At 35.2% G+C, this 22,687-nt stretch overlaps 1 protein-coding gene across 1 annotated transcript; it reads right to left on the minus strand.

Annotated features, from left to right (window-relative positions):
* Positions 1–991: 991 nt before the first annotated feature.
* On the minus strand, positions 992–21,072 carry LOC122056186 (protein DETOXIFICATION 45, chloroplastic-like). Its single transcript, XM_042618020.1, has 15 exons — positions 20,951–21,072; positions 19,931–20,279; positions 15,972–16,114; positions 13,995–14,120; positions 13,711–13,889; positions 13,374–13,509; positions 11,774–11,870; positions 10,569–10,669; positions 7,330–7,493; positions 5,008–5,079; positions 4,707–4,823; positions 4,542–4,637; positions 4,344–4,465; positions 3,283–3,340; positions 992–1,699 (listed from the first exon to the last, which is right to left on the minus strand). Exons 2-15 carry the CDS (start codon positions 20,257–20,259, stop codon positions 1,622–1,624), a joined length of 1,818 nt encoding a protein of 605 aa, XP_042473954.1. The 5' UTR covers positions 20,260–20,279; positions 20,951–21,072; the 3' UTR covers positions 992–1,621.
* Positions 21,073–22,687: the final 1,615 nt, after the last annotated feature.

Below are 22,687 nucleotides of genomic sequence, written 5' to 3' on the forward strand. Positions count from 1 at the left end.
CTATGTGGAAAAAACGAAAAAGCAAAAAAAACGAAAAAGCAAAAAAAAGGAGCAAAAGTCAAAACGTTAGGTGAGAAATAGAAAAAAAAAACAACGCAGAAGGGAAGAGAGGCCACGTCACGTACTAGCACAGAAGTCGCGCACAAGTGCGGAAACGAAGTCGCGCAGTATAACACTTTTGTATATATATATATATATATACCATTTTGATGTGCTGGCTGGGTGACGCACGTGGACACCTCTCACGCACGGAGGTGCCTCTCTCTCTCTCTATATATATATATATCACAATTACCACGATACTCAAGGAAGTTTTAGGCTTAATATTTGTTGTGCTTGTTTGACACTGAGCCTCTTTGTTTGGTAGAATGGTAGTTGAGATAATTTGAATTTTTTTTTAAAAAAAAAAACAATTTAACTTGTAATTTTGTTTGCATATTGACCACTACGGCTTCCACATTCCTAAGTTGCAAGTGGATAAACAAGAAGATCAAATTGTAAATTAAGACGCGACTAGAAGGTGCGACTAGAAGGTTCGTAAATGTTGGCTTATGCCATTGAGTTTAGATCTTGCATCTCCATACGCTCTCCACTGCAGGTTTGGTGGATGGATAATGCAACATGGTGTTAATTTGATGAAAATCCTCGACGAGTTCAGTGCCGCTCCTTTCCTCAGATTCCTCACGGCCGGACAAGCACATCGAGATCAAAAGGAGACACTAGTGACGGGCATCACCAAGCTCAAAAGGAGAGGAAAGTGAAGCTCAGATAGGGGATTGAACATATTCTATGGCTTTTGCAGCCCCTGCAGTTTCTTGCCCGGTACTGGCTGTAATATGATAGCATAAGAATCATTAACCTTCTACTTGAAACTCTATTTACCTGTCACAAAACAATTTAATACCTTACTTGGGCTAAACGACTTTCATCACCATATATAAACTTGATTTTTTTTATCACAACAAAAGAAATAATGGAACTAGACACGTAATTGGAAAAGATAAAAATTAGTATGAAGAGGGGTAACTCCATATGCTTGAAAATCTATTACTTACAGCACGGCTGGTAGACTTTAATCCTGTAAAGCTCACCAAGGGAAACAAGCCCTTGATGATGAACTTATTATGAAGAAACACAATCAAATCTAGAACAATTGATGTTGAACTTTCATGAACACATAAAGAGTATATTCGAGATAACATTTTATCTGTTTGCCACAAGCATAAATTAGGAATATTGAATGAGTGCACGCCCCACGTCCCTGTTGTTTTGCTTGATTTCAGTCTCACTTATAGCCACTACTTGCTCATCTTCTCCGGCTTGGCGATCAACATTATGGAAAACCAAAGATGAATCTCACTAATCTCCACCCTATATTCCTAAAGAGCAAAAATGAAGGAACACTTGAATAATGGTTTCGGATTAGACAAGGAACCCCATTAGTTGTTTCTCTAAATCTTTCTCTTGGTCGAATCAGATGAACTGAATGAACTATAATGAAATGTGTGAAGTGTGAGGTAAGCCATAATGATTAATAATTGTGATTTCCTAGAAGTCTAAAAATGGTTAGTGAAGGTGAATGATTGCGAGACAACATAATGTGAGACTGTCTTTCTTCTCTTCATTCAGTAGTAGATGCATAGTCATACTCAACCTCATCTTCTTCAAGTGACAAGGGAGAACCCGAGCCATATGGTACCTGAAAAGAGGATGACAACACATGAAAATTATCACTGCATTTCTGTGAGTACTAAATTATGAGCAGAGAATTATTGAATACTGGACAAGTGATCAAGGTTTAAGGAATCTCAGCATACAAATTTTAACAATTTTACATGGATAAACCAAGCATCGTGGAGAACCTAACAACAAGGTGTTAATATATTTCAAAAGAAAATTGCATTCCAACAATTTGAGATGCTGAAGTGCAGTCATTTGCGTTGATCTAAGCTTATCTTCAACATAGTTCCAATAGAAAAAGAATTTTTCTTAAGAGTTTGCAAGGGTAAAAGGCTTGGCTAAAAAAAAAGGAATTAGAAATCAGACCACTTGTAATTATCAACCAAAAAAAAACAGTCAAAGAAGAAAGCATTCATGATAAATAACATAAGCTCGCCTTCAGTTTTTCCTTGCAAAAAGAGAAAAAAAAAAAGAACCAAGAGCATTGATTCTAATCCCATGGTAAATAGATATAATATCAAACAAGATAGATTCAATAATTTCTCGAAGAACTTTCCTTGAGAATATGCATTTCACTTTCCCGTGGTGACGAAGTTGGCATAGTAGTATATAGTATGCAAACATTAACATTACCTCGGTATCAATTGTTTCATCCCTATCTTGTTAGGAAATGGTAGGCTATATAAAGAGCTTCATGCTCACCGGTGGAAAAAACAGAACTTTCCATTTTCCTCGTATATCACATTGCTTGTCAAAATCACGATGACAATGATGATGGTAGAGAAAGCCAATAAATAATTGATGGGATTCATAGTATTGTGCATGCTGACAGACCCTCTAGTTTCAAGATGACATCACTTTTTGACTTTTGTGTTGCTGGATTGCACGGAAAACCCCAAGGTAAAGAACCCAATGCTAAAGTTAAAGCCTAAACTAGGTTTCATAAAGACCTACCTGTTGAATGATCCACTTAAATACCATGGTTTTAGGTGAAGGTGGCCAGTATGCGCAGTAGGTAGCCAATTAGGAAGTTTGGAAGAGAATGAATTAAAGATACACAAAAAGATAGAGTAACACATCGATAGAAATTATACTGCAAATAGCACATCAATGCCACAATTTGCAAATAATTACATTTAATTAAAATCAATCGGCAATTTGCCTTCCCTCGAAAAAGGTAGACAAATGAGTAATCATAGTCAAGAGATTGCAGAGTAGAATAAAATGAAAATAATGACAAACTAAGGTCATGTGTCTGATGCAACAAATGTTGTGGTATAAAAAAGACTTTCTTACAATTGGATGCCAATTTAAATCTGTAGCGACAAGATGGAAGTTACATTAGTTTGATATATAATGGGGTGACAAAATTAACTAGCTATCACCTGTTCATATAATGAATCAGATCTACGGCTATGTAGATTTAACTATTAGCATAGTTTGTAATTAGTCATCTTATGAATTTCAAAACAAGCCCAGCATGGGATCATTAATCCTTTTGATTAAAAGAATCAACTAAAATAATATCAAAATGTAGAATCAATATCTGCTTCAAATGCATGTTTTTTGTAAAAATTGAAAGCCACTACCACCATCACCTACCTTAAGCTTAGGAATTTCCTGATGTAGGAATCGCCATGGACCTGTACTCCAATTTAATCTGCAAGTTGAAGGGCAGTAAGCTTCAGTTGGTTTTAGTGAACATATACATATATATTTTACGTGGCAAAAGTAATAATAATGTTAGTAAACCAGAATTGAATCAACTGATCTAATCAAGAATCATAATCAAATTCAAATTTTGGGCAACACCAAATGGAAGTTAAAGAACAACATAATGGAGGATTGTGCAAACTGGTCCCGCCATGTGGAACAAACTGGTTGGCCTGAATTCTTTCAATTTTTATTCTAGATAGTTTATCAAATCTGGTTTAACAGATAAACCACTGAAGCGGTGCTCACTAGTCTGAGTTCAAAAACATTGATAAAACAAAAAAAGGCATGCAAATTTTGCACAAATATAAACTTTGACTAGTGTCTACTAAGTACTAACTGTTGCTAGCGATGACTACAGGGCTTTTGGGAAACTTCACCAAAAGAGAGGTATAAGACTTCAAAATGTCCACTATAGTTTATATATTAACTTCACCCTTAACCCTTGTTTGGTCAACACAACAGCAACTAAAGGTTGATTTTTAAATCAAGGGCAAACCTATAGGAAAACAGGTGAGTTGATCGAGAAAGGACACTACCATTTGAATTTTGAAATTTTTATGCATCCACTTTTGCTCTAGTGTCACGTATTTTAAATTAGGGACTAAACTGGGAGGCTCTGGAATTGAAAAGGGAAACATCAAATAACCCAAAACTCCAAGAGGGGACACATAATTGCAAGGATAGTTAAGGGTCTAGATATACAAACAAAGTTACCGCTACAAAATACCTGAGATTCACACCAGTATTTTATGAGTAATATAACATTACGTATAAAATTGAGCTAGTCTAAGATGTAATATCTTGGTAGGCAGTGATGCTCAAGCTCCTTGCATCGCAAGGGAAGGAATAACTAATGTCTTAACCTGATCTAGCAAACAGATTTGAAATAAATCATGACTATGCAGCAAGGAATATCACAGCCAAATCCATATCCACTATTTTTTTACCTCAAAAAACCTGCAACCATCCGCAAGCTCATGAAAAGGGTTAAGCCAGACCAAACGCCAGAAAGTCCAAATATAGATGGGGCATAGAAGAGAAAAGCAGAAGAAATTGCTCCAACCGTCATCTGCAATAAAACCAAAATTGTCAAGGATGATATCTTTCTATAATATTTTGATGCCAGCCACTCAAATGCATCATACCATAGACCATGCTGAGTAGGCAAAGTCAGAAACACCATAATGGAGACCATCAAAGATAAATGCTAAAGCATTTATAGGTTGAGTGGCACCAACAAACTGAAATGAATCAAAAGTTATTTTCAGGAGACAAACAAAATTGTAAGAATTTTCTGTCACAGTTCATACCAGCACACCAGTTTTAACAATTTGTAGAACTCCAGTATCTTTTGTGAACAATTCCGCAAGATTAGCAAATGATGCACCTAGGACTACAGCTAACGCTATGCCAATAAATAACCCTGCCTGGTTGACAAATATAAGTACAGAGAAGTTTATTTAAAGAAAATGTTGAGTAACTCAATGTTCAAAGAGAAAGCGTGGTTAGTATCCTGTTCTAAAATCATGAATTCAACTACTAACAAGACATGGAATAACTTGAATTGGATATCAAATCTAAAGAAGAGCCTGATGAGAAAAAAGTAATTACCTTCAAGACGAAGAATGTGATTTGTTTCACACAGTCATAGTCACATTTTGCATAAGAGCTAGCAATCAGTGCCTAAGAAATGAAGAAGAAAACCAAAGAAAATTAAGGAAAATTATGTTTTCGAGGGGAAAAGCATAGGATATGCGCAGGTATATCTCAAATAAAAGTTAGAGAATCACAGACAGTTCACCTACAAAATGAAAAACACAGCAAAATATGTTAGTCTTCTATATATACTAGTATCCAGTTTATCAGTTGGTGTTTGTGAGGCATAAAATACAAGGTTTGTGAGTTGTGAAACTTATAAACCAAACCTCGAATTTAACACACTTCCCAGGCTGCAGAACTCAAATAAATAAATAAATATCTTCACAGCATGTATCTTTTTCTGTTTGGGAGGGGAAAAGCAAAATTATTTGCAAGCTTTGAAATCCAATATGCAGTTAAAAATACCAAAATTTCATGGATGTGAAGAAAGCAAACACTAAGAACACTTGAGGCAAAAAAGCATAATATTGTCATATCTACATAATACAATAGAGACTTGGAATCGAAGCGAAGATGATACTTATTTGACGACTCCAATAGAAGAATAAAGCTTAGAAATAGAAGCTTAATCCATCAGTTAAGCATAAATCAAGCTGAGGTTAGACAAAACTTCTTGTTTTGTTTTTCTTTCAGCATTATAGATCAAAGTTTTGTTTTATCAAGTTTAAGCCTACATTGTTCCCTGGGCTAGCCTACAGTTGTTATACAGTCTTAAAATAGCAGATATGTATGTCAATAATGCATCCGATACAAGCATGTCTAATGTAGTGAGGGTGCTCCAGTACTAGGTACACTAACTACCAGTCAACAGGTCTCCTTTGTTTGGGCTCGTTAGAATCTATCAAGTGGAAATATTGACCTGTTGATACACACTATCCTGGATTTCCAGTAGCATGCTGATTTGGGCTCTTTCAAGGATCTCGCAACAGCCATAGTGGTACGAAATAAACGGAAAACTAATAACACTAAAAATGTGTCAAATTCCAAGTCCCTAAATTCTAAGCAATTTTCAAGCAATCAGATAGCAGAGCTCCATAACACAATCTCATTTTAGAAGTTACATCTAACTCATGTCAAGCAAATTTCGAATTACACTGATCTTTCATAGTTAAGGTATTTATTATTGTACTGCAATGATAGAAAAGGAGAAAACATGCTAATGACGGTCATCCTAGTATTTCTCTTTGTGAACTTACAGTTTTTATTACTTTCCTTATACATATGATATACTTATTGTGTTGTCATGTTTGTTTTTTATTACTTCACTAGGCAGGTATAGACCCGCTAGTCAGAGCTCAAATGGTTTACATTACCCATCCATTGAATATCAGCTTCATGCAGCTAGACCCTAAGTAACTTTTGACTAAACTTTTATTGTGTCATTAATGGACACACTTACCTTGGTTCTGGTTAGCATGTTGTGCTGTTCTTACTTTAGCTATCTGTTTGCCAACATATAGGCAATTGTCTGCTTTTGTTGATCAAAAAGTTCAGCAGACATTTCTATTGCCATCTCCAAATACTAATCAGTCCACGACATAAAAAAAAATCTAAATATTTTTCTTCCTTCTGATGCTTAAACTTAGCTAATTACTTTCACCAAGTAATGAAATACTTAAATTGTCTTTCAAAATCCACCTAAGTAAAAAAGTTAGCATCTATTTTAAAATGATCATCTAACTATGGTTGAATTCCTGGTCCTAACTACCTTGTTCATGGTTTTAGGTTAAATTACATTGTCATTGAATATGCAAAAGTAATCATGCAAAGATTGACAGTCTGTAGGTTGACAAATAGTCCAATCTATCATACTTCTTTCTTAGGGGACTTGGAAGCCTTGCCACCAGGAATATGATATATTAATGAGAATGCATTTTAATATATACATCATGGAGGTATAAATCAAGGTCCCAATCCCCAACGAGAATGGTATGGTTATAGTGCTGATATGTGTCTTGACAAAATGAGTTGATATGGATCAGCATAGATCATACTTGTCTAACTTTTCATTACGTTTAGGTCAAATGGTCATGCTACTGTACAAAAAGGGTGAATCATCAATGCACAACATTAAGGGCTTGAACCACTAGATGCCTAGTTGTAAATAAAATAAATAACTTACTAAGATGTCAAATATGAAGTTATCTTTGCTACATCCATGAACACAAGTTCGAATATCAAGGTTCACACACTAGTAACAAGTTTTATATACAACTGAAAGTTGAAACGATCACAAAGCAATTGAGTTTTCTGACAATGGATTCAACAGCGTACCTGAGCTGAAACAGCTAATGCATCTGAAAGTAAAGATACAGCCAACCATACTTGCAAACATATTTGATGAGCAGCCATGGCCAAAGGCCCTTGCCTAGCAGCCATTGATGTGCCAAGAGTCATTGTAATCAGGACTGAAAGTGTTCGTCCAAGCAGCAAACCACCTGAGTAGTATAATTTCCAAATTGGAGTTTCATATTGCTTCGAAGACCCACAAAATGTATGTGAACATGTGATCAACAAAGTATGTACTTGTAACCACTAGCCTTGAAGTTGCCAACAAGAGACATTTGCCACAGATGCAAGTACTAAAAAGAGCAACTAACTGACCAAAGGTTTTCAGCTACCCAAAGCAATCAAACAGTACTAAGAAAGAAAGCAATTAGCTCACGTTATTTGTAAACCTCTCTCAATATATAGAAGAGGAAAGGGACAGAGTATCAAAAAACCAACTTAGACTTAGTATGGCAAACATAATAAGTTAGTTTAACAGCCCCTCAGATTGAAGCATAAATATTAATTCACGTGCATTCTGTCATATAGCATAATAAAACCAGAAGCACCCAAAGATGGTGAAAACATGAATTAAAATCTTGAGCCGTTAATATGGGCGAATCATCTCGTTCCGCCAGCAGATTGGCATCAACACATGGTGGCGGCATGCCGCGACGCGTCCGGAGGCGTCACATGGGCACAGTAACGCGTCCAGAGGCATAGCACGATCCACGCACACCAGCCCGTGGTCGTCGCGGAACATGAATAGGAATTAGTTTAATTAAACACGTAAGTTAATAAATTTAATCAACTCCTAGCTATTATTGAGATAATTTAAAAAGACTTAATTAAAACCTAATAAAATTATCCCATTATATATATATATATATATATATATATATATATATATATATATATATATATATATATATTAAAAAAATATTTTTTATTTTTAAATATTTAGATTAAATTTTAAATTTTTAGTTAATATATTTTATATTTAAAAAATACCAAAGACACACTATGATATGGTATCGAACTGTATCATTCTGGTCTGGAACTGAAACTTCGGCATGGCTTGAAATTTTAAACCATGGGTGAAACCGTGAAAGTATAAGCAAGTTGTTCTTAGACAAGTCAAGCATCACAATCTTCTTTGTAAGAATTGCATCATGAATGAAGTAGCAATACACCTATATATGCTTCGAGCACTCATGAAAATGAGATTAGTAGCAATACAAATTGTTACTTTATTATCACTGAATAAACATAGGTTTTGAAGATTTTTTCTAGAACTAATCCCTCAAGGTTTTCACCACATCATCTCACATGTAGAATGATGAAACAGCCCACATGCACTTTGATGATTCATGAAACATCATGGTAGAAGCAATTGACTTGACAAGACTGTTCGGTCACCAAGAACAGCATCCGAATCTTTCCACTTTGATTGTTTGATCATATCAACCATATCCAGTGGTGGATTTGCATCATGATCAGTGAGTTTCCACAAGAAAATGAGAACCCATAACAAACAGAAGCTTGAGACTAAAGAAAGATAACTGTACCATCAAATTTGATATAGAAACTAATGGCCCTACAAGACTCAAAGTTCTTAATAGAAGATGTCATTGATACGTCTCACCATTTCTAGAATAGAGAGGAAGCGATCAAGTTCCGTCACTTATTCCATTCAAGTAGAGAAAATGATAAGATGGTGGGAAAGGAATGCTTAAGAAGATAAAGAAGGGATGGAAGTCGTGACAGAGAAAAGGAGTAAGTACGGGGCTACAGGCACAAGAGTTTTGGCTACTGACATGTGTGGTTAATGTATGTGTTATAGCAGTGTAGGCAACTGTAGTTATGCAACATTGATGTTTCTCCTCTTAAGGATTTTGTCCTCTTACCAATTTGAAAGAAAGAAAATAATAACATAGATGAGTAGATTCTCTTGATATACAAGGTAGAAAGTACCACAAGAACTATTACATAGACTTGGTCTAGTAACATATAATATTAGTTTAACACAAACCAACTATTTGAATCTAGAATTCAAATCAAAATAGAACTTTGAATGCCTTCAATACTAAAATAAATACACAAACAAATTTCAATAAATAAATGTTTCAGGGATACTGTTATCTCGGGACGGTCTAGTGACTAGCACATAAGGTGATGTCAATTTGAGGTTTGGGATTCAAATCTCGGTATAGCCGAGGTAAATGGAGCGCAGTCGCCTTTTAGAAGGGGAGCCTTGGCGCAGTGGTAAAGTTGTTGTTTTGTGACCAAAAAGGTCATGGGTTCGAATCCTCAAAGCAGCCTCTTGCAAAAAGCAGGGTAAGGCTGCGTACAATGGATCCTTCCCTGGGTCCTCGCATGGAGAGAGCTTCGTGCACCAGGCTGCCCTTTAAATGTTTCAGGGATACTAAGTTTGAATTTAGGCTTAATATCTAATTTGATATCAATAGGATTGTATGATAAAATCCCCTCATCCATCATCTTTTGTCCATACCTTTTATTGGATGACTCTTTGGCTAAGTTATTTGTTTAGCTAAAACTTACGATGTTACAATCCAGATTCCATGAAATTGCTTAGTCTGCCTAATCATTCACTTGTAAGAAAATTGCAGTGTCCAGGTGATGGCAATAGCCAAGACCAACACATGTTTTGCCTTCAACAACACACCATAGATTGATTGCTTAATTCAACATGGCATGCATAGAGGGTATGAATTATCCTTATTTTTTTAACATGGATTTACATAAATCACGATCAATGCTTGCTTGGTCTATATAGGGACTACGATGTATGGCTCAATTTTGCAGTGGTTGCTTTAAATGCAAAAAAAATTTAGTTTTAAGTCTGAATAGCAATTGAGTGAAATAAAACAAAGAACATGAAAATCAATGTAAAAAAAAAAACATGTTACTAGTAATTTCTACTATAAATCATTCACTTTGTGGAAATTGTAACTTGTACCATAATAAAAATCATGTAGCTAATTAGATGAATGGCAATAGAGGCTAGCGAGAACCCATTGGCCTGCAATATTCACGATGACTTTGGTTCTAATGTATTTGTTACTTGTTGATATGTAACACTCATTAGACAGGGTATCCACCTTCTTTTAAGTTTTAACTAAAAATAATTTTGTCATTTGCAGATACTTTCATGAAACATGCTACCATGGATATTGCACATGGATTGTTCTAGATGTTTATTCAAAAAAGAAAAGAAAACTCACCCGATTTCACATAACCTCCAAACTCCAAATCTTCAATCTTTGGGGGTAACAAGACAGCTCTTTTACTAAGAGTCCAAATCAGTAAAAAAGTAGTAATGTACCTGACAACTTTGAAATTTTAGCATCAACAAAAAATAAACTAAAATTCAGAAATGTATCAGTAATAACTGAACCATTAGATATACATGCAGAACATTCATATTTCCAGGAACCTAATTGCACCAACTACTGAAATAGGCTCTTAGGATTTCACGGACATGGTACACAGTCTCACCACTGGGCTGACACCTACGTTGCAAAGGAGCAACCATATAATGACTTCAAGGCCAATCCTCTATTGTATCGTCAAATTGGTAAAGGAATCAAGAAGAAGAGTATGGCACTAGGATCTCCCTAGGGGTGTTCACATTTTCAATTGATAAGATATCCAAGTACATAAATGGATCCCTACAGCAAATGCTTTCATTAAATAGTATTGAGAAAGAAGTAGTGGTTTATTCTTTTATATATATATGAGAAATAAATATTTATTTTCGATCATGTAACTACTTATGACTAATTCCTGTCTGCATCCTCTTATATTGACAAAATTTAACAATTACTACCCCAAGGCATGACTGAGTTGGTTACACATGGTATATTTGTAGAAATGGACAAGGGTCAATTCCCGATAAAGCCGGGGAAAAATACCCTCCCATGTGGTGGCTTGTTTGGTTTCTTGGTTTACCTCTCTACATATGGTGGGCCAGTCGTGTGGGAGCGTCTGGGTCAGCATATGACCTTTTTTTGCAGAAAATTTAACAATTACAACTTCAGAGGGTTTTTGTAGTTTATAGTCAATTTCAACATATGTTTCATATGGATTCAACCAACCAATTTGATGCATAGCAATTTATCAACTTAACAACTTCTAAAATATCTCCTAATAGAATATATTTGTACAAAGGATTAAATGCAAAAAGTGCAAGACTACCAGTACTCCAATGCAAATGCAGGAGAAGAAAAAGATCCAACAATTTAAACATCAGTAACCTAAGTAAATAATATCATTACAGCCTGAAATATTCTGTCATCATTAGGTCCAATTAACCAATGGATTCAAAAAGAACCAATGCCAAAGTTGAAACTTACTGGGGTACAATAAAGATCCAAGTAGTTGATAAACAGATTCAAACAGAATTACCAACACCAAAATTAAAACTTACTGGGATGCAATAGTGGCCACAGCAGCTCCAACAATGCCAAGGTGGAAATAAAACACAAATACTGGTAATAAAAGCACAGCAGAAAGATTGCCCAACCCTGCATTTATACCGAAAGATTAATTAGAAAATAGTAATGAATTGAAAAAATAATTACATTTAGATTTCTAAAACTGTTTGGAGTAAAGAAATAAATAGAAGAAATAAGAACTCAATGAACATTTTGGAAGCAAAGGTTTCTCTGAATTTAATATAGAGACAACTGATCCACCTGAAAGCTACAGATGTTATGGCGGATACAATTTTGTACACAACATATCTCTCTCCCCTTTCTCAGATGCAAAAAACAACTTGCATTCAGGCCACATACTAACTTTCTGGTTTGGGAGTATAAATTAGATTTCAATAAGATCCAAGTCACTAGATTGCATGGAACACCAGTAACCAACACTCTTACTCTAATTCTAATTGGGTCACCACATCCAATTATGTAATCGCATTAGTCCATTTCTGCTACATAAAATATTAAAATATATGTGCAACCATTTTTTTTAAGAATACTAAAAGATTGAAGTATTAAAAACACCCCTACTATGGCATTTCTCATTTTATTTATTAAAGGATAAGCCAACAAAAAAACAAAAGGAGATATATCTTTTTCTTAGAAGTTAGAACTGAGCTAGGTTTAAAAAATTGAGAATGTTCAGAACTATTTTAGTATACAATTGCAACAGGTACACGAAAGTTAATTAACAAACAAACACAAGATGCTAAGATTGTAACAAAACTAAAGCAATAAAATTATCCAAACAGTCTCCTGATTCCTACTAAAAAAAACTTAAGATCAATAACATCAATATCAAGCAAGCCAAGTCAGTGGTGCCCAACAAATAAATGTCCTTGTACTAAAAAAGTTTTATTTTTGACTATACAACCCACTGAGGAAGTTCACTCAAGAGTACTCATCCTGATCAAAATCAATAAACATACAGAAGTGTGGTGCCTACTAACAGAACCATTAATGGAACAAATAAAAAGTTAAACATGCATAAAGATTGAAACGACTGTATATTTTACACTAAATGGTGACAAAAAAGAATAATCATCGGTGCCACCTAATAACATTGAGTGTGACATGCCAAAGCCACCACAAAGTTGCATCTGGCACAAACTACTCGATAGTTGATACAATAAGAGTGTTTAAGTAGTGGTACTCAAAACAAATGACAAGAGACATGTCGACACTATTATGATATCTGTCATGCATGTAAGTTAAAGATTGAGAATGTGAATTGATCGCCATGACATCTGACTAGTAAGAAACAATTGGTAACACAGTACATTGATTGTATCTGAGATGATTGAGGTAGTAAGGCAAAGAGATCATACATACATCATACCCTTATGTGAGTAATGTGCAAAAATCAAATAATTGTCTGTTAATTCTGACAGTTGGATACAACATAAAAAATGTTGTATCAGAAAGTGAGAGATACAAGTGAAGTTTTAATTGGTACTCCAATCAGGATGCACATACGGAATATGTCAGTAATAAATTCTGCAGATATAAACAAAATTATATTTAATTAGGTTGTTAACTAACCTACACAAAAGAGGGGTGTTTTGGTATCCTTAAAACCACGAAAGACACCTTGCACCGCTAGAGCAACCACAACAGCAGGAGCACCTAGTGCTCTTAAAGAAAGAAATATCTGGGATGGTTGATGCATAGGTGAAGCCTGTTGATGAAATGAACTTAACAAGGCATTAAGAAAATGTTGAACATAAAAGACTAGCTGAATTTGAGACACAAGCTCTTGTACAGTCACTTGTGATAGCAGAAAAATAAAGCAAAACAGGCAATTCAGATATATACCCGTACACTTGCAGCTCCTCCAAACCAAGAGGATCATACCCAAAAAAAAAATCTATGAACTTACAGGTGATATTCCCATCAAACTGAGAAATAAGGTAGCCCCAAAGAATAAAGCAAGAGCTTCGATTATACCAATTGCTGCAGCTAAAAGTAAGGCACTAGAGACAGAGGGCAGTCTCAATTTCTCAGCCTTAGCAAAAGAAACATGTTTATCCATTAACTTATCATCTTCCAAATCATTCCCTACCAAGCCACCAAAGCTAGGTCAGCTATGAGAAGAAATCTTTGCAGATATCAAGACAATTACTATTGTTCTTTTTCATATAATATACAAAATGAATTGCTTACTAGTTGTTTTTGAGATGTCTTCAGCTACAAATGAAGTAGTAATGCTCAAGAGCGGTATATTAAAAAGTTTTGATATGATGTTGAAAATTGACATTGATACTCCAGCAGAAGCCAACTCCACAGGACCTGCAAAAAAAATTCAGAAAAGAAAATTGTCTCCAATTTGAACATGTAAATTGGTTGATTATTCATTACATATTCAGAACAGATGCAGCATAAAAAGGTCACCATATTTGTCACAGACTAGTTGAGAACAAGATATTCATAAGCATGGTTATAATCAAAGAAAAAGAAATATAAGTTATACGAGTACTTTAAAGGGTGCTGGAAATAGGATTAGCCAGCCAGATTAACCAATTAATGTACGTTCCATCCAACAAGCATTACCACAAATGAATGAATTTAGGATTAAATTTGGGCCTAATTGGCTTCAACTAAAACCTAATTAGATCCCTAATTTGTGGAAATAGGATTGTGTAAGCTCAATCTAGATTCAATTTGAGGTGAATGGGAGCTAAAATCAAATTGAATTATTCGAGTGGGTTACTATATAGTGTCGATATATAATATACCTTTTAACAAATACATATTAGACAGGGGATTTAGCAAAGTTGTTGCTTTATGACCAAAATCCTGAAAACAACCTCTTACAAAAAGCAGGGTAAGACTGTGTACAATGGATCCTTCCTCATGACCCCGCATGGCAGGAGCTTCGTGCACCGGGCTGCTTGTTTTTTTATATTAGACAAGGGATTCTTGCTCCTCCAGCCCACTCTCCTTTGCATGATCACAGATCTTTCTCACTAAATGCCTCAACTGCCACTCATTAATACATGGACAACCCTTATCCAAGACTCTCACTTCTGCAAATAAAAATGGAACGAGGAGATAGTGGCCAGCAAGTTATCTTATATTTAGGAAAGAATCTTCTGGAAATCAATAAGCTCCTGGAAGGAAGCTTGTGTTAACCTCCATGGCAGTGCTCTTTCCTGAACCCTCCTGTTGGAAAAATTTGCACAGCTCTCTACAGTGAGAACGGTGGACAAAATAGCAGCTTAAACTTGGAGTCATCACTTTCTAGAGCCTCTATCATCCTCCTTACAACATCTAGTGTGGTCCTAATTGATGATCTGGAAATCACAAACAGGGTAATTGTGCATCAATGGGCTGAATCACCATGGAGAAGTTTGCTGATGATCTAATTCTTTATTAGCTCCTCTGCCTCAACAAAATGTCAGCACCCAACCTTCTGCAATAATGTATTCCCAATTACACCTGCCTATTGAGAATAACAAGGCGAGTTTAGACAACGCATTTGCTAGATTGTACCATGGCGGCACAAATCTGGTGAAATTGACTCCTACACCAAATGAATTTCAGGTGATAACACAATTGTATTTAACCAAATTTCAGGACAAAAAGCCAATGATGAAAAAGGTTAGTCAAACTATGATTTTGACATGGTTTTTGTGGCACAAGTACAAACAAAAATTTTCACATTGTTCAAACTTCAAATCACAACTGAGGACATATGGAATCTATTCAGGAGGTTTTGTGTGTTGTTTAAACATTAGGACTAGGACCTCAGGGACCATCAGTTATTCACTTTTGGTTACTAACTGCTCATATTGCAATCAGTGTGCTGCAATTAACACGGCCAATTTCTGTTTCATTTAGCCCATTACGAAGTGGGATCTGGCCTCAATTGCTTCCCTCACAGTAAATAAATAAATAAACAGCGCTGATAAATAAAAATATTGCTGATTGATAAATGTTGGACAATCACAGGATCCTTAATTTCTAGGATCAAAGAAGAGCACCCAACCACAAAAGTAATGAACTGAATTAATTGAATATAGAAAAGATGTTAGGACTAAAGATTTTTATTAGAATAAAAAGAGAAACACCAAACTACTTTATTAAGATTTTCTGCAAATCCATGCTGGAAAACAAACCAATGACACAAAGATGGAATACCTAATCTACCAATATATGCTGTCTCCATCAACTGTGCCAATGGATCAATAGCCTGGCCAACAATAGCTGGTAAAGCAAGACGTACAAGTTCACTTCTGACACTACTAGGATGGGATCCATTGTTAGGATCTCCAATTGATTTGCTGGAAGAAAAAAAAAAATCAATCAGTTATGAGAGATGGCTCCAATAAAGGAGTAAAATAATGGGACAAAGCAACTTTGAAATCAGTGTAGGACATCAAATGCATTTCTTTCTGAATGCATCATCATGGAAGCAAATGTGGAAGTTATCATTCATATGATAAAAATACCAAAAGAGAAATGACATTATTTCTTTACAAAATGATGACAGATTAGAATGCTGAACTAAACCAAAAGTTAAGATGAATCAATAAAAGTACATGTTGTCATAATGCAATCATGACTGTGAATGTTTGTTTTATCCAAGATTTAAATCTCAAGCCGCATCTTTGTTTTATCCAAAATTTAAATCTCAAGCTTAGTAGAGTTTCAATTTCTGACTTGGAAAGATACGTTTGCAATAGCGCATTGACACACTTTTGACACCATATCGATACAGTTTTGGTACCATATTGATACAGTCTCAATACCTTACCTAATACAGTCTCGATACCTTACCTACTACGGTCTCAACACCATATCGATGTGGTGTTGGCACCATATTAATGCCGTATCATATCGATACATTCGCGCCACCGTATCAATACGACATCAACACTCGATGCCATAACAATATCTTATGGCATTTGTCACTATATCGATACATTCTCGGCACCGTGTCAAGATGGTTTGATGCTGTCTCGGCATTGTGGCGATACGATCTCAGCACTGTGGTGATACGCTCTCGACATCATGGTGATACAGTCTCGACACTATGGCAATACAGTCTCAGCACCGTGTCGAGGTCTTAGCACTGTATCGAGATATTGACGTTGTATCGATATACTCATAACATTGTATCGATACATTCATGACACCATATCAATATAGTCTCGACACTATATAGATATGTTCATGGCACCATATTGATACGATCTCAGCATAGTATTGATACATTCACAACACAATTGATACGATCTTGGCACCATAACAACGATCACGACACCGTAACAATAGAGTCTAAAACTACATGATTTTGATACTCAATACAATACCAAAACCATATTGATAAGATTTAGGTATCATATAGTGCTAGTATGGTTTCAATGGTTATATTTAATTATAATTATATAAGTAATATAACTAATTTATAATAAAATCTATTCTATCTCTGTGAAGTTAGTTATATAACTAATTCATGGTTTGAAATCTTATATAGTGTCGGGCAAAAGTTGAAACATATCGTTCCGATAAATTATTGAAACTTGAAACTACACATCAAGACAATGTCTCTCCTTTATGTTAATCATGTCAACACTCGATACTCCTTGTTATGCCAAAATTGGCTTAATGTTCTTTTTTCTGTAATTTGTCTCCATATATTGTGTTCCAGTCAAACACCGAATCATTGACACAACTCAAGATTTTGAACCTTACTAATTTATGTCAAGATTTCGAACCTTACTAATTTATATTATTCTAAGTTATATGATTAGGGCATTAAGCACATTCCTAATTAATCATGCACTTTGTTTCTCAAGTTCTCTTGCTCCTTGCCATTGCACTTTGTGTTCTTCGACCCTAGACACTATCTCCCTTGCTTGCATAGTCTCTCAGTCTCTCTTGACATCATGAAAATTGGAACATGAAGAAGAAATCTTGCTAACATTGCAAACCTCTCACACGACCTCACCAATGCCGCAAAAACCCTCAATTGACCTTTGCACTTGTTATAAGTCATAGTATCAAAGCGATTTCGTGTGCCATTTGATGGGAACAATGGTAAATTCTGCCTGTACCAACCAGCACGGGTTGACATTTAAACATTGGTTTCATCTTCAAGTGCAGACATTAAAAATAAATAGATAAAGATGTTGACCAACAAGAGAATCGGAATAACTAAAAAATGAATAATCACATCAATCCTACAATACATTATATACTAAGTTACAGCCTACACATCACAGCAAAATGATAGTAATATGATTAACAATCCTGAAACATACTAGTTATCATAAGCAATTGGGTGTTGCTCTCTCAAAGTCTCAACAAACAACAAACAGTACAAATGCTAGATACTCGTCAAACTAGAGAAGCAGTATATAGAAATTCGGTATGATGCATAATGTATGTATATCTGTTGAATGCCATGAGCAACAGAATAGATTGAAAAATGAAAATTAGGAAAAAGTTTCAAATGAATAACTGTCAACTACTTGTCAAATAGGCTGAAAAGGAGAAACATTTGTTTATCTGAGATGTGATGTTGCAGTATTCCTAAGATTCACAAGTCATAACCAAACTATGCAACAAATCATTTATTGAAGCACATGAAAACTATGAAAAAGGTTAAGATTGCCATGTAATATTTGCCAGAAGAATGTTGCATGATACAAGCAAATTCAGAAGTTTATGGTGTAATGCAGCAATAGTTCCATTTCTGGCTTTAGCAATAAAAAGTTAAAATGGATATATAAACATAAAACTCAAGGCATCTGTATTATATGGCATATATAAACATAAAATGGATATCAATTTCATCAATCCTACCAATTTGATCCTACTGATACTATTCAATCTTGACTCCGATATCAATTTTAACAACTATTACCACACCCTTAGTACCATTGGAAGAAGCCTAAACATTACCAAATTAGCATGTCCCTAGTACCCATGTTATCTCATAGGCAACATAAAAATTAAAAGCTTATAAATCTTACACCAATCTAAGACCCCATAAGTTTGAATCATCTTTTCAGTTTTGAGCAAAATAATTCCGTTTGACCAAACCTTTTGTCTATAGAACAAAAAAAATGAAAATATTTAAGATAAAAAATTTACATAGATATAAAAGGAACCTTCAACTTCAGATCTTAGAGTTCATAAAGACAAAACCTTTGGATTTGGATTTTTGTTAGCAACACCTCAATTCAATCAACATTAAAGAACCAAATTAGATCTGTTAGAAACAGAAGAACCCCAATGAGTTCAATAAATCCCTTAGATGGAGTCTATGGACTTGACTGGCTTACTAGAAGTACCCAATATTTTGTTCTCTATTCAGAAAGAATCCTTCTGGAAGTTATCATGGCTTGATGTTATCATGGGAAATGATGGAAGCTTGGAAAGGTTAACACAGGATTGAAATATTTGCAAAATTTTCTTGACAGACAAGCCCTTTCACTTTAAGCAGACTAGTGTTGCTCTCTAATTTATCTACAAGTCAGAAGCGCAAATGAACCTCAGATGAAAAGCATTTATCAAACATAGTTGAAAGATTGTGTTTGCTAGTTATTTTCCTTTTGTTCATAATATAACTATCTAAGTGAATCAGAGGAATTTATTATGATCACCAGATGTTATTTTATGAAATAGAGGAAACTTGGATTTCATAGTACAATATTAGTGAAAGATTAACAGGATATTCTTGAATAATAATACACTTCTCCTTTCCCAATTAACTAGCGACTAATAAATTGTCTTGTTGACAGACAAACCCTTTCCATTTCAAGCGGCCTAGGACTACCACTCTTTAATTGTCTACAATGTTAGAAGTGCAATGAAACCTCAGATGAATAATATTTATCCAACATAGCTGTAGAAGATTGAATTGGCTAGGTTTTCTTATTCATAATCTAAGAGACTCATATTAAGTTATTATTCAATGAAATAGGGAGAAGTCCTATATCTGATTGATGAAACATTAACAGAATTCTGTGAGAAAAAATACCCTTCCCCCTTCTTATTAGTGACTACAATTTATCATGACTACAATTTGTTGTGAATTTCCCCATTCAAAATAGGTAAAAATATTATGATAAGAACAATATAGAGCTTACATGAGCCTGTCCTTCATTTGATCTAAAGGTTGCTCAGTCTTCCGAGTGAAAATTTCAGGTGATCCGTTTCCATTCAGGCTATCAGATGAAGAAGACTGGCATTGGACAAAAGTGTAAACTCGTCTTCTACATTCGGTCACCAAAGGCATCAACTTAGCTCGATTGAGGACCAGCAGAGAATCATTTATCCTGTGGCGACTTGCTATCCTGAGAGCATGAGTACCCATTGAACAAGTAGACATAGAGGAACACTTGATTTCCATATATCCTTTTCGTTCATATGGAGATGAAAATGATGGACGAAGTCCCCGTAGTTGCGTGCTCTTCATTTTGAAAATTACCTATATGTCTGTAGAAAAACAACAAAATCATCTACCATTCATACATGAAGAAAATGAGTTCTCCTTTAAACAACATCACTCAAAATCTTCAAGGATGAAATAATCGAGTGGTGGTTCGAGGTATGACTAATACAACGTCAAATTACAAAATACTAAGTAATACGCAAATCACTCCTTCAAGTAGGTAAGCAAAATGTAATATGAAGAGTTCTCGTTCCACAATTCGCATGAGCACAAGGTGGTCATCACTCAACGAGTGCAGATAGATAATGGCCACAGGTCCCATAAGAAGCCATAGTTGTTCAGTATCAAAGGTAAATTTAAAGTGCAAACCAGAGACACGAAAAAATAATTCATTGAACGGAGGAATCCGTACGCATAGGAATTAACAGCACATAAAAAAATAATTAAATAGACAGAGCGAGAATACCCAGAACGAGCTTAAAGACAAGCATCAAATTCGTAGGAAACCATAATTTGGAAACCTCACAACACACTCGAATTGATAATCACGATCAAAACCCACGAAACAGGTCCACAAGATTTCCTTCCGCCCTAAGAAGAAGACGCAGACAGCGAAAATAACAAAACCACCAACACGAAACAGCGAGTTCCCAGTAACTCCAAAAACGAGGGTTCACGAAGAGCCCATCGAATAACATCCTCAATTTAGACTTACCTTAATCTGCCGCCAGGCTCATCACCTTCGCTCGCGGCTCGCAGGGATTCCGAAGTGGAACGACGAAACCCAGAAGCAGCGTTCATCCCTTGAGAAAGGGTGATATATTTGTAGGTATATTCATATTAGTCCATCGTATCTTTCCTTTTTAACAAAGGGTTCTATTTGCAAATAAGCTTTTCAATTCCAATAGGGTATCAAAAATGAACTCGATCTGACAACCCAACCTGAATCGATCGGAAAAAAAATCAGATTTGGGTTGAGCATTTTCGGATTCGGGTTGGGTTCAGGTTGGAGGGTTGAAGAGTTAAAAAATTTCATGTTGGGTCGGGTCAGGTTCGGGTTGACCCGGGTTGACTTAAATATAGGATTTTGTGGATTTTTTTAGGGGTTAAATCAAATTTTATTTTAAAAAATTAGGTGTTTTTATGTATATGAATATTTATGATAATGATGGAGTATTGAGATAAAAGTGAAGAATTATAGGGAAAATAGTCCAAAAAAATCATTTTGAATCAGATTTTCGAGTTATATGGGTCGGGTTCGGGTTGATCGGGTTGGTCGGGTTCAGGTTTGGGTTTAGATGTTTTGAATTGAATTCGGGTTCGGGTCGAATTCGGATTGAGTTAAAAAAAAAAATTCAATCCGACCCATCCGAATTGAGACCCCTAAATTCCATACTTTTTTTTTTTTCAGCTCTTTTTCGTTCTAATTTAAAACCTTGATTAACCATATGAAATATAAGAAGACCACTCCTATCAATTCTGCGTAGAATGCAATTATGTCGCTCCCCACTCGTCACGTCTGGACATCTGCTAGATCAAAGAGAGTACTCATAGCACTATCAAAGGGTTGGTATAAGCATAGGACATCAACCCACATTACTCTCCAACATAATCAAAGACAAAATATAACCACAAAACAATCGCAATATACATCACTGCCATTGATGCACTATCATTGATCCGGAAGGTAATTAGAGAGTGCCACAAAGATAATGAAGATTGGTGACCCTGTTAAGATGGTAATTCTAACAAAAAGAAAATCGAGTCGACCTTGTTTCTTTGGTCCCTGACTTATTGGGCACCCTCGACTTCTTAGGCATCCCGACTGCCTAACACCTTGACTTTTTAGGTGCCCCAACTCCTCGACACTTCATCTTTTTAAGCGCTTATCTTGATACTTGTATAAAATCTCAGATTATTTCAAGAAAAATATAACCATTGTGCAAATCTTGAATTATTTCAATAGAAGGATAATCATCACGTTTGGAAAAAAAAGACAATGACATGAATAAGTCTTGGATTATTTAAGAAATTAAATAATAATAACAAGAAAAGGAACATAAGGAAAAAGTAAGTTATCTCTCTATAAAAGATAACCCTTTTTGTTATCCAAGGTATATGCATAGATATATATCTAAACCCTAATATTACTCTTCTTCTTCTTTGTTCTCTAACTTGAGCATCGAAGTGGCTACGCCAAAGATATCATTCTAACCCTCTTTTTATTGTCTACCTTTGTCCAGGTTCATAGAATCACATTATCATCCGCGTTGTCATTTAGCGATTTGACGATTAGGTTAGCATTGAAGCCAACTCACCAGTGATTCACTCATCGACGTGTGTAGGTAAGATCAAATTGATACCGTTTGTGGGAACACTAAATTAAAAACCTAAATGGAGACATTAAGATGAATGATAGAGAAAGACCTAACGTCATCGCAATAGCAACAAA

This window comes from Zingiber officinale, chromosome 3B, assembly GCF_018446385.1.
Source record: "Zingiber officinale cultivar Zhangliang chromosome 3B, Zo_v1.1, whole genome shotgun sequence".
NCBI classification, from domain to species: domain Eukaryota; kingdom Viridiplantae; phylum Streptophyta; class Magnoliopsida; order Zingiberales; family Zingiberaceae; genus Zingiber; species Zingiber officinale.

Bases quoted from the DNA above. Each gene is read 5' to 3' on its own strand.
- LOC122056186 (XM_042618020.1), bottom strand. From the start codon at position 20,259: ATGAAGAGCACGCAACTACGGGGACTTCGTCCATCATTTTCATCTCCA. The intron at 11,871-13,373 runs GTTAGTTAACAA...GTATAAATGCAG, and splicing joins AACACCCCTCTTTTGTGTAG to GGTTGGGCAATCTTTCTGCT. The intron at 4,824-5,007 runs GTAATTACTTTT...TTTGTCAACCAG, and splicing joins TCACATTCTTCGTCTTGAAG to GCAGGGTTATTTATTGGCAT.